The following is a 14,524-nucleotide window of genomic DNA, read 5'->3' on the forward strand; positions in this document are numbered from 1 at the left end:
GGTGCTTATCAGCCTATTTGGTAGGGATCGTTGTAAGGAGTATTGCTTCAAACAGTAATTTCATACACTAAAATATAACAGGTCTGGAAAGAACATACCAACCTTCAATGTACCGCTGGCCCATGTACTTCCTGTGCTTCTCCATAGCCTTCTGTACATCTTCCTCAGTCTCAAACTCAATCACAGCATCTCCCCTTGGTTTACCTTCTCGGTTTAGAGGAAGATGTATGCCCTCTTCACGGTTTCGGATCTTACAATCTAAAGCATTAATCAGGGTAAAATTCTGTTAGATTGAGTAATCATCTGGCAGGTTCAGTGAACATTTCAAGTTTTCTCAAATCACCGGATCAACCTCTACACATTTAAATACATATGGCCACATCTTGCAAAAAGTGCGTCATACCTCAACATAAATCAAACTCTATGCTCCCCAGTGGAGGCAAAGGGACCTTTAAAGAGGGGTTCTGTACAGAAATGCAATTAGTTGTGCGCTGGATTTAATCACAGCCTAGAATTTACAAAAACAGAAAAGAAAAAAAATGAAATGGTTCAATGTCAGATGAGCATAACCTATATTTAAAGCTATTTCTCCCTCAATGAGCACCATCTACTTTATCGTTTGCAGTGTTGGACGATTCCAGATCATTTGCATTTATACACATTTTCGCTGTCTTTAGTTTTAGGCCCAGGAGATATGCAGCACTGAAAGTCAAACAAAAAAAGGCAAATAAAAAAGGCTGCTGAGTTATATCCGTTTTGAGAATCCTCTGTGCAGGTGGAATTTGTCCACGGAGTCCACTTTCTGTTTTCTATAAAAACTAAGCAGGTACCAACTGCGTGGACATTCTGGGAGGACATCCATCTCAGACGACTGAATAGCTTTCCGGGTTAGTAAACTGAAGCATATAGCATTGTTCTCGTATTCCTGATGTGTGTAGCAGGAGAGAAATCTGCTCTGGCAGGTGCCTGAACCTATATTCCACAGAACCCAACAGATAGCTCTGCTGTCATAGGCCGGGGTGTGCGAGATCTGCAATACCGTTGGGATAGCTCTGCTGTCAAAGTCTGAGGTTCTAAATATTTTCTAACCTACAGCACATATTTGGTGTCCGTGTCAGCCTGTAAGATTTGTATCAACTATGGAATAGCTTTGCTATCCAATGTCTGCATCTGTAAAATATTTATTAGGTTACAGTTATGTTTGAGGCCTCAGCCTGTAACATCTTTCTGCATTAACAATGCTTGTACCTAAAAGTTCTCTGTAACCTAGGTGTAGCACCACTCACTGGAGCAAAAACCTATTTAGGACTTTGGCTATCTAAGATGTCACCCAACTTTGTGTACACATCCAAATATAACATGCTAGGTACATGGTCTGTCATAATTACTGTCGATTAACAGGTGGATGAAGGCTGAAGGGGTTTTCATATGGTTTGTATGAGGACGCTGTATATAGTGTATTACGAAAAAGGATGCTTTGGCCAAGACCACAGTAGAGGTGGAGAAAAATGCAGAGAGATGTGGCTTCCCTTAAGGTACAGAATGCAGTCAATGTATTTCTTTATTTCGGCTCTAAAGAGCCAATAAAGTACACAATAACACAGTACATTTAAAACAGCAAATAAATAGAAATAATAGAATAAAAACATACAATTCTCAGGAATAAAGGAAAAGAAAATGTTTAGTAGCCAAAATCCCTGAGGGAAATGGAAAAAGAAAAGTTATAAAAACCCTGTGTAAAAACAGTTACGTTCACAAAGCTTGCACTCAATAAAAGGAAACACACAAAAATATATCCTCATTCTACTGGCATCACTATTGGGCAACCTCTAACAATAGCCTAAAATAAGTTCTCAACAGGCCCTCAGTGCTATACGGGCAACTAAAGTTATAATCTGAGTTTGGATTTCCCTCTTATCACTAGGTTTTACTAGGTGAATTAAAGTGCACAGTGTAAAGAGATAATAAGCGTTTAACCAATATAGTTTTAGTATCGTAAAGGTCACAGCTCTAAAAGAGACTTGCCCCAGCAACCTTTTGTCTAATATGCCACACTGAGCATAAAAAGTTAGAAACTGAATATATAACACACTGGGCGTAACATCGGACTTCTTAAAGCTAAATGTCGGTTCCCTAAGTAGAGTAGCCGTCAAAGAGAGATGGCCCAACGTTTGCGCTGCTTAACATAAGCAGTACAAAGGAATAAAACGTTCTTCGTTTTCAATTACCGGGCATCCCTTAGGGCATAAATTATTATTATTATAAATTATTGTTGAGCATGGCAGAGTTTTTATTCCATGAACTAGTGATGCCAGCCAGCCAGCGGGAGTGTTCCAAGTCTGAACTTAATAAACAGACATCTCACCTAAGGGACACTCACATAATCCATAAAATCTTCAAAGCGGGTATCAGACTTGGTGAATAAATAAAGATCAGAAAAAGTTCCCGCCAGGACAAGGGGAATTCTATTGGAAAAAACAATGTTCCAATAACATAATTAACTATTTCCCGAACGTTCTTGGGCATGGAGGAAGGAGTCTCCTAGTATTTAGAAAGGTCAAGTTTGGACAGCCAAGATTTATTATGGGATACCCAGGGGATCATAAGTGCCAGGCAATTAGCAACGATCTCCCCGACATAGTCGCTATATGGGGCCAGTTCCTTGTTTAACCAGAGTCTCTTTCAGTATAAGATGGGTTTCAGATGGGCTATGTCAGTGAGGTATCGGAGGTTTAAATCAAACCTCAGAGGAAGCGACAGAGTGATTTTTGGTTATCGCAGAAGCGATCTAATAAAAGTCAGGGGTGTGGAATTTAATAAAATATCTACTTGTCCATGGGGCAGGTTGCTTCATAAATCTACTTGTCCTGTAACAAAATTCACTTGTCCCTTTGGTGCCATGTAGTGCGGCGACAAATTGTGGCAGCACTCTTATTATATAAGAGCTCTGATAAAGCCTATGATTATGCCAGGGCTCCTTCCATAGTAGGGTTTGCATACTTGCAATCCCCTTATGTTGCCACATTTCCACAGATCTACATACTGGGGCGGAAGGTAGTGGTAAGCAATAGTTCCAGGGTTAGAATGCCCTTTTGAGTCTGTGCAAACGTACTAACTTGCATGTTTTAAGTGTTTTCAACAACTCTTTTCTAATCTTTTCCCATATTGAGAAATGTTCGAAATTTACTCCTGACAACGGCAGACGTAAACCTTCTTCCAGAGTTGGGGAAAAAAGTGGATGGAGGGAAAGTGAACTTGCAAACACTCAGATTTTTGCATGAGCAAATCTACACATGCATATTTGCTCTTGCTAAAATGCAGTTCACAAATATTTTCTAGGAGTACTATTTCTTGTCCTACTTCTGTAAATTCTTGGGAATTCACGAAAGCAGCATACCCGCACGTGATGCAAGGACATATACTATGGGTGCACTTTTGAGACTTTCTTCAATAATTGGGCCCCAATTTGGTCTGGCGTTGACCATAACCTTTTGCGTTTATTAAAATTCTCTCTCTCTCTCTGTGTATCGGCTGGCTTCACTGTGAGTGGCAGCATTCTGCTGTTTCACCAGGAGCATATTGGCACACAAAGTAGTTTTGTTCGGGGCCAGTAACTACTGAGGCAGCGTGTGCTTTTTGAGACCAAAAACAGTTTTTGCTTTTGCCAATGTTTGTTGTAATGGTGAGGGTCCAGCAGCTCCCACACCAATAAGGTTTTACAAAAACCATGCCAAAACAAGTCACGCATTGACAAAACTAAAAAGCTGACCACCAATTTCAGACCTACTGGCTTTGCCAAGGCTTGTTTATTTTTGTTTCTCATAATCTTATTGAAAATGGTTACACTGATATTCCATTATAAATATTTTTGGGAAATACTAGCATGCATCAACACATGCTACTAAATGATGCTGCAAAGATATGGTACCTGAAACTTTATAGTAGTTTAGCAAAATGTTTTTTTTCCTGCTTTAATTTTTTTTAATCAACATTTTATTTTGAAAGCAAAGCATAATCAATTTTGCTTTCAAGCTTCTGCAAATATTTGCATCAAATCAGAAAGCATTCTGGGAGCATTATATATAGCCTCATATTACTAAACTTTGAAAACGTGTGCACACATTTTTATTCTGAAACCACGGTCCGTAGTGCATTCAGAGCTAACAACATTTACGTAGAGCGCTCACCCTAATAATAAAGGCTTTCAATGAATGAACCATAAATACAAGTTGGAACAGCATTAACATATGGACAACATTTTTACCTTAACTGCAGACAGTGCCCTTCTCTGATCCATAATGTGGTACTGCAAACTGGCAGCCAAAGGGTTTGTGCTGCAGGGGTTGGGCCTACTTGCCCCAAGGACAAAATACACATGAAAACTTGTTGCCCTTGACCCCAAACAATATGTCCTGGGTGTCGAGCTATAGGAAATCCACATCCCTGAAAAGTGTTTTCACCAATAACAAACTGGTCGAGGTTACAGTACTCCCACAGGTCTGCATAGTATAGCGCAGAGCGCAGCCCCGCAAGCTTACGCCTTGTAAATATCTATTGCTGGGGAAATTGAAAAAGAAGCTGCCTTGTTAACAAATCATAATATTAGCCCAGCTCTGTGTTTAAGAATTAATACACTGTCTTCAATGTGGGCTGACCATTTGTGAGATTCACTCAATCCAACTCCCTCCAGTGCCAGGTTCCCTTACCTTTTTTGCGATGGCTAAATATCATGAACTTTGTTTTATTACTATTTAGTTCTAAGCCATAGTCCTTGTAAAACGTATTGAACCTCCCCAAAAGAGTGTTCAAGCCAGATATGGTTTTAGAGAGGAGGAGAGTATCGTCTGCAGACACAGCACTTTGGTCTTGATCATTTTAGGGGAATCATTTTGGCAGTTTGTTAGGTAAGAAATACACTCATCATAAAAAGTGAAAACAATGTAGGGGACAAAACACACCCATGACGGACACCACGCTGAATAGGAATATTAGTGGTGGTTTCACTGCCAGGGCCCTATCTTACCCTAGCGAAATTCACTGAATAAAGTGGTTCAATCAAAGATAATAAATGCGGCGGAACCCCAATTGTCCCATGGACCACCCATAATTTTTACCTGGAGACAAGTTTAAATGCCGTCCGTAGGTGGACAAAAGCCACAAATAGCGACCCCTAAACTTCCACTTAATTGTCAGAAAGCTGAGAACCTGGTACACTGTGCTAATGCCAGACCTGAACCCCGCTTGGAAGTGAGACAACGCATTAGTTGAACGTAGCCAGTCCCAAAGCTTAATCAATTTTTTTGCATCGTTTAGTGACAACCAATTAAAGTGTAACTCCGATAAATCGGAGATCATCTTTTTTGGCTCCCAAACCCATGAAGCTTGGCTTTCCTGGTGGCCACAGGATATGTCTCCCCCACTCTCAGAAGTGACGATTGTGAAGAATCTGGGGGTCAAATTGGACTCTACTCTTTCTATGAAGACGCAAGTCCAATCTGTGGCTGGCACCTGCTTTGGGATTTTGAAGATGTTGAAAAAATTTCTTCCACTTCTCCCAGTATCACATCGTAAAACAGTGGTCCAGGCCCTGGTGTTGTCAAGACTTGATTATGTTAATTCACTGTATTTGGGTCTTTCCGAGTATATACTGAGTCGGCTACAAATCATCAAGAATGTGGCTGCCAGGGCAATTTTTTTTAACTTAGCCCAGAACGCATACCTCACATCTGCTGTCGTCACTCCACTGACTTCCAGTGAAAAAAAGAATTTATTTTAAAGCCTTGGTTCTGGTCTTCAAGGCTCCCCATGGGATCGGGGCCCTGTATTTACGGGAAAGATTTCAGCCCTACACGCCTCAGCGCTCTTTAAGATCCTCCTCCCAGTCCCTAACCTTAATTCCAAGATTCAGGCTTTCGCGGGTTGGAGGAAGGTCATTACAGGTTATGGCCTCTCGTCTCTGGAATGGCCTCCCTCTCTTACTACGTCAAAGCTCCAACCTTCTGACCTTTAGACGAAACCTGAAGACGTGGCTTTTTCAGCATTAGGTCTCCTTTTTTTCCTTTCTAGTACGGCGACTAGGGGCGTCTTTTCGTTTTGGTTGGTTGTCTGTGGTTTTCTGTAGAGCTGGGACACTCTTTGGAGTAGCCGTGCGCTGTATAAATCAAGAATAACATAACATAACAATTATTGTTTGCCGTTAGTTTTTTGTACATTATCTAAACCTTATGGGACGATAATTACTTGGGTCTTGCCTGGCTCCCTTCTTAAACAAAGGCATAATTTCTGCCCCTCTCCAGGAATCTGGTATCAGAGCACCAGCCGCAATTGTGTTAGACAAAGAGTTGATAAAAGGGCCCCATACTAAGGGTTCAGATTGAAACAAATCAACGGGAATCCTATCAAGACTGGGGGCTTTTCCCAGCTTCTGTGCAGAAAGCGCACTAAGGGTTTTCTCCAGTGTAAAGGTAAAAAGGTCCCCATACTTTAACCAGAGGAAAAATGTAAGAATTGTGATTTATCAGGAAGATCAAGCTCAGCATAGAGAGCGTAAAATGGTCAATCATTCCCCTGCAGAAATATGATGTTTGGGGCGGGCATAATCCCTAGATACCCTGTGAGTAACTAAGTGCCAGAACAGTCTGCAATCCTTAGCTCAAGTGGCCTCTAGCATGTCTTCCCAAATCGCAGATTACTATCAGGCCATGCTATATTTAATAACCGCAGCTTAGGTCTTTCTTGTCGTAGAAATGTCAGACCTATTACTTTTTAAGGCTCTCAGGCTAGATTTTGACAACACTGTACATTGGCAATCAAACCAGTGTTTTGTTTTAGGAGGTTTCTTACAGGACTTAAACTCTTTTTCGAAAAACGATGTCAGGTTGGTAAACAAATTATTATGTGCAACCAAAATCTGAGAGGGTGCCCAGTTATAACTCACTAAAGCTACAAGGACTTCACTCATTCTTGTATAAATACCTTCCTGGATGTGCTGCACGTTATAGATATCCACCCATCTCAGATTACGTCTATTGTTGGATACGGCGGTTCGGATATACTAGGTTAGCATATGGCGAGAAAGGACTCGTAAATGGGACCCCGCTAAAGTGAGTAAAAGAGGAAAATGGTTGCTTTCAAGACAGGGTCGTACCTCCATATTAACAATTTTCTTCCAAGTCCTAACATCTAGTAATACATAATCTATACCACTTCTGAATGCAACCCTGGAAAGACTGGAAAATCAAGCAAGACAGAACAATATTAAAATCGTAAATGTTCCAGAAGCAGCTGATGGGACAGACATTAAAATGTTTGTTGTGAAATTGATTCAAGGGGGCTTCTTTTAGGACTGTTTCCAGAGTGACCTAGTTTCAGAACTTCAAAGAGTCAATAGGAACTCCTTTCGCCTAAATTCAAACAGAAGGAAGCCTAAAAAAACAAGGTACATTTTCACACCTACTTGATAAAAGAATCCATTTCCTCCAAAGTGTTGAAAAGCTAGCAAATTGCATTTCAGGGCTTTACCTGTTCAATAAAATACGACATGTGCCATGCAAATAAAGAGCAGCAGTGGGTTATGGGTAATAATATGAGCATCTTAAATGATTTGGGGACCAAAGCGCAAATAAAGTTCAATCCTACTTTAAAAATAATGTGGAACAATAATATGTCCATTGTGAAAAATACAAAACGAGGACGACATAATTGGGAAAGTAAGGTTGGCAAAATTTCCTGGCCATGAAAAAAAGTTGGAGGGAATTTGGATACACATGTGGGTAGTGAGGGTGGAAGGGTGAGCGTTGATTTTGGTTTAGTTTAATGTACGTTTCAAGGTTAGAATATGGAAGGAGGGAGAGCACACTCAAAAGGCCTATTGGACAGTTAACACTTTGGAGGGTTCCTCGGGGAGGGTTCACTTTGGGTACGGCGCAATAGCGATAAAAAGGGGTAAAAAAGAGTTTTCTTCAGTTACAATAGCGGAGGACGGACACTTAACAGAAGTTGGGTTAAAAGGCAGTCAACCTTAAGAGATGTTGGAGAGGAGCTTAGTTAAATTTCTAACATGGAACATAAATGGGATGAGACCAAGGAAAAGGCAATAGTCAGTTTTGCAGCTACTAAATTAATCAAAGGATAACCTGATTATGTTACAACAAGCACACCTAATCGCATCAGAGATAAGGCCCCTAACCCCACAACAAGGGTGGATCCAGGCATTAATTTGCACCACACAAACGTGCATCACCAAAGGAGTCAAAATTTTGATTAGAGCCAACTCGGGTATTCAAGTTTTGAAGTCTGCAGTAGATGATAGGGGAGGGTGGGACATTGCAGTATTAAGTCTCGGTATAATCTGGTTAACATGCCTAGGGTTCCAAGGGCCAACACTGACAATCTCGAACCTCAGAGAGTGCTTTGTCAAAGACTTCTAAAGTTTAACGTGCCAATTATTTTAGCAGGGACTTCAATGTCTTAATGAATAACTCGCTAGATAAGTATAACTATAGGTCTCAAGTTAGCTCCCCTGGCATGGTTATAGGCCCTGAAAACATTCTAGAGGGACTAGGGCATAGGGATGTGTGGAGAAAGAGGATGAGTTCTGGGAGGATATATTGCTTTTATAGCAAGAAATACGGACTTAGATCGAGAATAGAATATTGGTTCGTGGACCAGAGAGGTCTGCAGCTAATAAAGGATATAGAGTACCTACCAGGGTTTCTGTCAGACCATAATTTAGTTTCGATTCACTTATATGCCGGAGGAAGTCTGCAGAAGAAAACATGATCTCTCGAGAGGCGATTACTTAGAAATAGAGACTTCAATCAAATGATAAGGGCAAAAACATCTGAGCTCTTTAGGTATAATCTAGCAAGCTGTTAATTGACGTAGTTTGGGATGCTTTTAAATCTTGGGAACTTTTAGCTAGAAAAAAGAAGGAGCAGAGCAGGTGACATTGCAGAGGGTAATGAAGAGGCGTGAGCTATTACTTGGGGACTTATACCAGGCTAGTAATTATCCCCAGCTTGGGTTGAAGTTAGAGGAAGTTGAACAGAAATGTATGTTTTTAGTAGAGAAGAGAAATTAAGGAGAAGTGGGAGGCCAGTCGCTTCCAGCATTTCGAGTACAGAAAGAACGATGGGAAATTATTGGTTTGTAAAACAAAACGGAAATCAGTACGGAACGAGGTGCAATCTATTTATAACACACGGATAGAAGTGAGGTCCCGCAGACTTACGACGTCCTTAATGCATTTCAAAACTTTTATGAAGGTCTCTATAAAGATACAAGCCTGGTATGTGAGAATGCTGTAAGAGAGTGGTTAGAGAAAAGTCACTTACCCTCGTTAAAATCGGACCAACAAGAAACCCTGACCCAAGAGATAATGGTAGGCGAAGTTAACAGCAATTGCCAAAATCAACAAGCATTGGCATAGCCAATAGGTCTCGCTTTTGGAACCTTATAAGTGTTTAGCCATGCAATAGTTGCATAACTAAATACAAGGTCCCAAAAGCGAGACCTATTGGCTATGCCAATGCTTGTTTCTGTTTACTACTGCTCTGTAGTAATGGCAGCGCACCGGTGCCACCATTACTACATAGAAGTAATAAACAGGAGAAAAAAAAACGGGCTCACGGAGAACAAAGCGGCCGCGAAAGTGAAAGTGATCGCGATTAAACATCAAAGCGGCCGAGCAGCCGTGAAAGTGAGGCCCGCGTGCCCGCGCACATGCACTGTAGCTCTAGGCTACAGTGGTAGCATTTTTTTGAGCCCTCACAAAAAGTCTCGCTAGACCAGCGCATGCGCTGGGTCAGGCGAGACCTAAAAATGAGAAAGCATCGATCAGATGGCCCGACTGATGAAGGAGGTGGGGGCTTCTCCTCTGCATAATTAGTATTGAAGTGGCCCTCCGGCCCCTGTTCTCTTTTGTACCGTGCTTCACATCTCGCTGTACTGTGCCATGTTTAATGCTTATTAAGGCTTGACATTTTCCCTGTGATGCGTAAAGCTCTTGGTGTATTTTCAGTGTGGATTTCAACTGGAGCTGTAGGATGGGGTGGGGAAATATTCAATGCTATTTCTCTATGTCATGTGCGGATACCAGATTGTTTGTTGGAAATCAATAAAAAGTTAAAAAAAAAAAAAAAAATAGAAAGCAACTGGTTCGGATGGTATACCAGGGGAACTAAATAAGCTTATCAGCATAAAAGTGAGCGCGGTTTTGTGTTAGTTTTAATGGTATTCTGAGAAAGGGCATGAAAATCCAGCAACCTGGAGAGAGGCAACTGTAGTAGTTATATTGAAGCCAAATAATGATCCCCAGCTCTTTATTAAAGGCTGATTAGAAGATCATCACATCGATTCTAGCTACGAGACTGGCACCGGTCATAGGAGAAATAGTACACAGCAATCAACAAGGCTTTATACATGACAGACACTTGCAAAATCTAACACCTACATTGATTGGCTCTATCGGCTTAGCAATACATTATAGGGTCCCCATTGCAATACTTGCATTTGACGCAACCAAAGCTTTGATGTTAAATGGCGCTATTTATTGGACTGTATACAAACGTTTGGTATACCTAGGTCTTTGATAGATGCTATTAAAGCCCTATATAATGAATCTTTGACAAAAGCCCTTTAACCAAGATTTCAGCAAAACAGAAAAACCAAAGAGGTACTAGTCAAGGGAGTCCCCGTCGACTCTTTTTTAATCTTTATATTGAGCTGCTGGTCCAGGGGGTGAGGGCTGATTAAATAATTTAACCATTCAAAGTTCCAGGGTTTACAAAGTAACTGGGCCTCTATACCAATTACCTCACACTTTACTCCACCGATCCTCAGGTCACTCTGCAGAGATTTACACATTTGACCAGTAAATTCAGAGAACTTTCGGGATACGTTCTAAATGGAGATAAAACTGAGATTGTGGTATGGAATCAGTCTTTTCTTTCTGAGCTTGTCAGGGACGAGTTAAGGTATCTGGGCTTCCTGATAAATCATAATTTAGGTCCAATTTCTAAACACAACTTAGTGAGGGTTAGTAAAGAGGTCAAGAAATGACAGAACCTCCCATTAACCATTTATGGCAGAGTAAAACCAATCAAGATGAGCATTCTTCCTAAGGTGTCTTTTTATTTGATAATATTCCCTTGGCATTGGATTATAAAGTACTACAGAGACTACAATCTGACCTGAACAGCTTTATTTTGGCAGCAAAGAGAGCAACACTAGCGTAGAAAAAACTTTGTAGGAAATTGGAAAGGGGGGCGCTTACAGCTGCCTGATCTCTATCTGCATTGCCTGGCATTCCAATTTAAAGCAATAAGAAACTTGGCTTGGCACACCTTCTAGAATGTTCAGGGGCAGCATGAGGCAGGTAATGACAGAGGCAAGTGGAGCCTTGGTTGGGATTCTCCTAGTTTGGGGACCCAGCGTTTTTTAAAAGGGGAGGTTAAAGTCCATAGAGTCTGCGGTTACACTCTGGTCTAAATGGAGGTAAAAATGGGGGATTTCCTACTATTCAGAATTAGCTTCCATTTAGGATTAGTCTGGCACTCCTGACTGTTTACAAGAGTCTCTCTCTGCTCAACTTAAAGAGGCAGGGATGAGAAAATGGTGCGACCTGATAGATGGAAACTGTCTTGATCAGATGTACTGGAAACCACCAAAGGGAGACTGTCAAAGTTTATGCATCTCCAGATATTGTCCTGAGCTACCATTCATCTCTGGAAGGTGGAAATGGACATCACCTGCAAAACTAGTCTTCACATTCCTCCTCTAAAGAAGGAGATTGTGAAATATTATGGTACTCTGTGTGAAGTAGATCATCAAAGGCTGTCTCTTCCCTTCGTGATTTGGAAAAGATGCTTGCAGGATGAACCAGTGGGAGATTTATGGCAAGTTTCTTTTAGTATGCTATATAAGACAGTAAAAGAAAGACAGATGATGGACGGAATGCAGACTAAATCAAACATGCACCCCCAGTCAAGAGATCTGGGTTAAATCCCTTGTTCTTTTGCTCAACATGCCACCCCAGTTTAGACTCAGCCGTACACAAATCAGTCTTATCCCTGTTCCTTGTGGGAACAGTCCAGACCGAACTGCCAAGCCAGGTCATCCCTGAAAGCGTAAACAAGCATCCTGGGAGCGGTTTCGGGGCATCACCCCATATCAGCAAGGCTAGCTTGATTGCAGTGGCACAGTGAGCCGGGGCCCACGTATGGGCATACCCGGCGCACTTAGGGCGAGTAAGTAAAAGACACACAGATGATGGACAGCATGCAGAGCAAATCAAACATTCACCCCCAGTCAATAGATCTGGGTTAAAGCCATTGTTCTTTTGCTCACCATGCCACCCCAGTTTAGACCCAGCCATATGCAAATCAGTCTTGACCCGCTCTCCATTCCACTGGAGTCAAGCTAGCCTGGCTGATGAGGGGTGATGCCCTTAAACCGCTCCCAGGATGCTTGTTTACGGTCCGGGTAGGGCCTGGCTTGGCAGTTCAGGCTGGACTGTTCCCATGGGGAACAGGGTCAAGACTGATTTGCATATGGTTTAAACTGGAATGGCCGGGGAGCAAACAAACTAAGGATTTAGGCCCAGATCTCTGTACTGGAGTGAATGTTTGACATTGATCAGTATTCTGTCCATCAATTGTTCTTATTGCATATAACACAATAAAGCCTGCTGCACGTAAGACATATCACCTGTTCACCATTCACATGGCGTATTGGACACCTTTAAGGTTGTCTAAATTTAAATTAAGAGGGCAGTTGGTTGCTTGCAACAAATGTAGCCATCCAGATGTGGACGACCTCATCCTGTTCGTGGAAAGCCTGAAGCTGAGAAATTTTTAAGGAAATGTAGACCAGGTAATAAAAGGTGTCAAACCTGAATATTGAGGTAAAACCTGTTTTAATTTTCTTTGGAAAACCTGGAGAGGAGACGGGAGTAATACCTAAATCTATCAGCCACTTAGCATCTTATTTTATGCTGCTGGCATGGTATTAGATATGTAAAATATGGATTGATTCTAGCCCGCAAATGTGTAAAAACTGTGAAATGCAGAACTACAATGTCTGTACGCTGATTAGTGGATGTACTCAAAACGTAAAAGATGAGTTTTGGTCTCTGCTGATTATCTGGATTGTGAAAAATAAGTATGGGTCCAATGATTAAAACACCTTTTCGCCCTGCCCACTCAGTTAAGTTTGGAGCTTGAAGAATCTCGTTCCATTATTCACTCCATAACTCAAAACTGAATCGGACATGGCTCAGTAATCTGTGTATAGGACTTGCAATATGGCATGAGATGCACTTAGCAATACGGCGCAGTTAGAGTACTTGGCACTAACTTGATAAAGGTGATGGGGACTTTAAAAAAAAAAAAAAGAAGAAAGACTGACCTAAAACACCTGAAATTCAGTAGAAGGGGTCTCTCAGAAGTTTGACTTTTCTCCTGAGCTTTCTTGCACTGCCACATATCTTGAGTAGACTGGCCACGTATAGTGGGGAGTCCAATGGATTGCTTTGTAGGCTAGACAACCCAGTTTAGATTTAATTTTGGTCTCAGCAGAAAGCCGGCGTAGCACCATTAGGATTTCGGAGATGTGGATGAATTTCTTGGAAAAGGATAGAAATCTGGCTCTGGTATGCATTTCATATTTAAGAGGCAAAAGATCAGACTTTACCAAAGTCCACACGAGTATCAGTTAGTGCGCGAGCTGTAGTTTTGAGGTCAGGTTAAAAAAGTGGCTATGTGTTTTTCAGAACCAGGCGGTGAAATTAGCTTTTTAGCAATTTTGTTTACATGTGGTATCATACTTAGGAAGGAGTCCAGCATGATTCCAAGGGATGAGACTCAAAGTGAAAGAGAAGTCAAGTCTGCAATGTTAAAAGCAGTGGTCTTCCCACTTTTGAACGCTGCACACACCTGGTTTACATACAAAAAAAAAAAAAGAAAAGCAAAGAAAAAACGCATCAGGCGCCTCCAGAATAAAAACATTTGTCTAAACATACTTAAACATTGCAGTTAAGTTCTGTTATCCCTTTAAGAAATGCAATCAAATACGATTGCCAACATACTATTCTGGTCAGCAAGGCCTTACAAAAGTGTAAATGTATCTACGTGTGATTCTTCATCAGAAATGTGGGGGGGTGAGGGGGCGAGAGGTTTGAGGATTAGTTTGATTCTCTTCCCCTTTGATACCTACCTGCAGCCAGGATATGAATGACAAAAGATATTAGTGATGGATCAAAACACAGTGGCTTATTTTCCACTTAAAACAAAGCACTGTTATCAGTAAAATGCTTCTCTTGACAGAACCTGGTGTGCCTCCTGGGATCAATTAAGGCACCCCAGTTTGAAGCCCTCTCGTTTAGATGCTTCAGTAGGTCAGAAATGAAGGGTTTTTGTGTTTATGTGGGAACAGGACAAACTCCGATTTTAGGACCGAGTGTCAGGATATTCTTCACCCAGGTCTGAAACTACAGAAGATCGCTCAAAGGACTAGTATGTCAGTG

The 14,524-nt window shown here is 41.4% G+C and overlaps 1 protein-coding gene across 2 annotated transcripts in view; it reads right to left on the bottom strand.

Moving 5' to 3' along the window:
- Positions 1–14,524, bottom strand: part of GRSF1 (G-rich RNA sequence binding factor 1) — a 300,991-nt gene that overhangs the window by 242,262 nt on the left and 44,205 nt on the right. For both annotated transcript variants that reach the window (XM_085640993.1, XM_085640994.1), the window contains exon 3: positions 103–258. In XM_085640993.1, coding sequence (XP_085497119.1) covers positions 103–258 — 156 coding nt within the window. The remainder of the gene's footprint in view (positions 1–102; positions 259–14,524) is intronic.

This window comes from Triturus cristatus, chromosome 2_2 (assembly GCF_964204655.1).
Source record: "Triturus cristatus chromosome 2_2, aTriCri1.1, whole genome shotgun sequence".
NCBI classification, from domain to species: domain Eukaryota; kingdom Metazoa; phylum Chordata; class Amphibia; order Caudata; family Salamandridae; genus Triturus; species Triturus cristatus.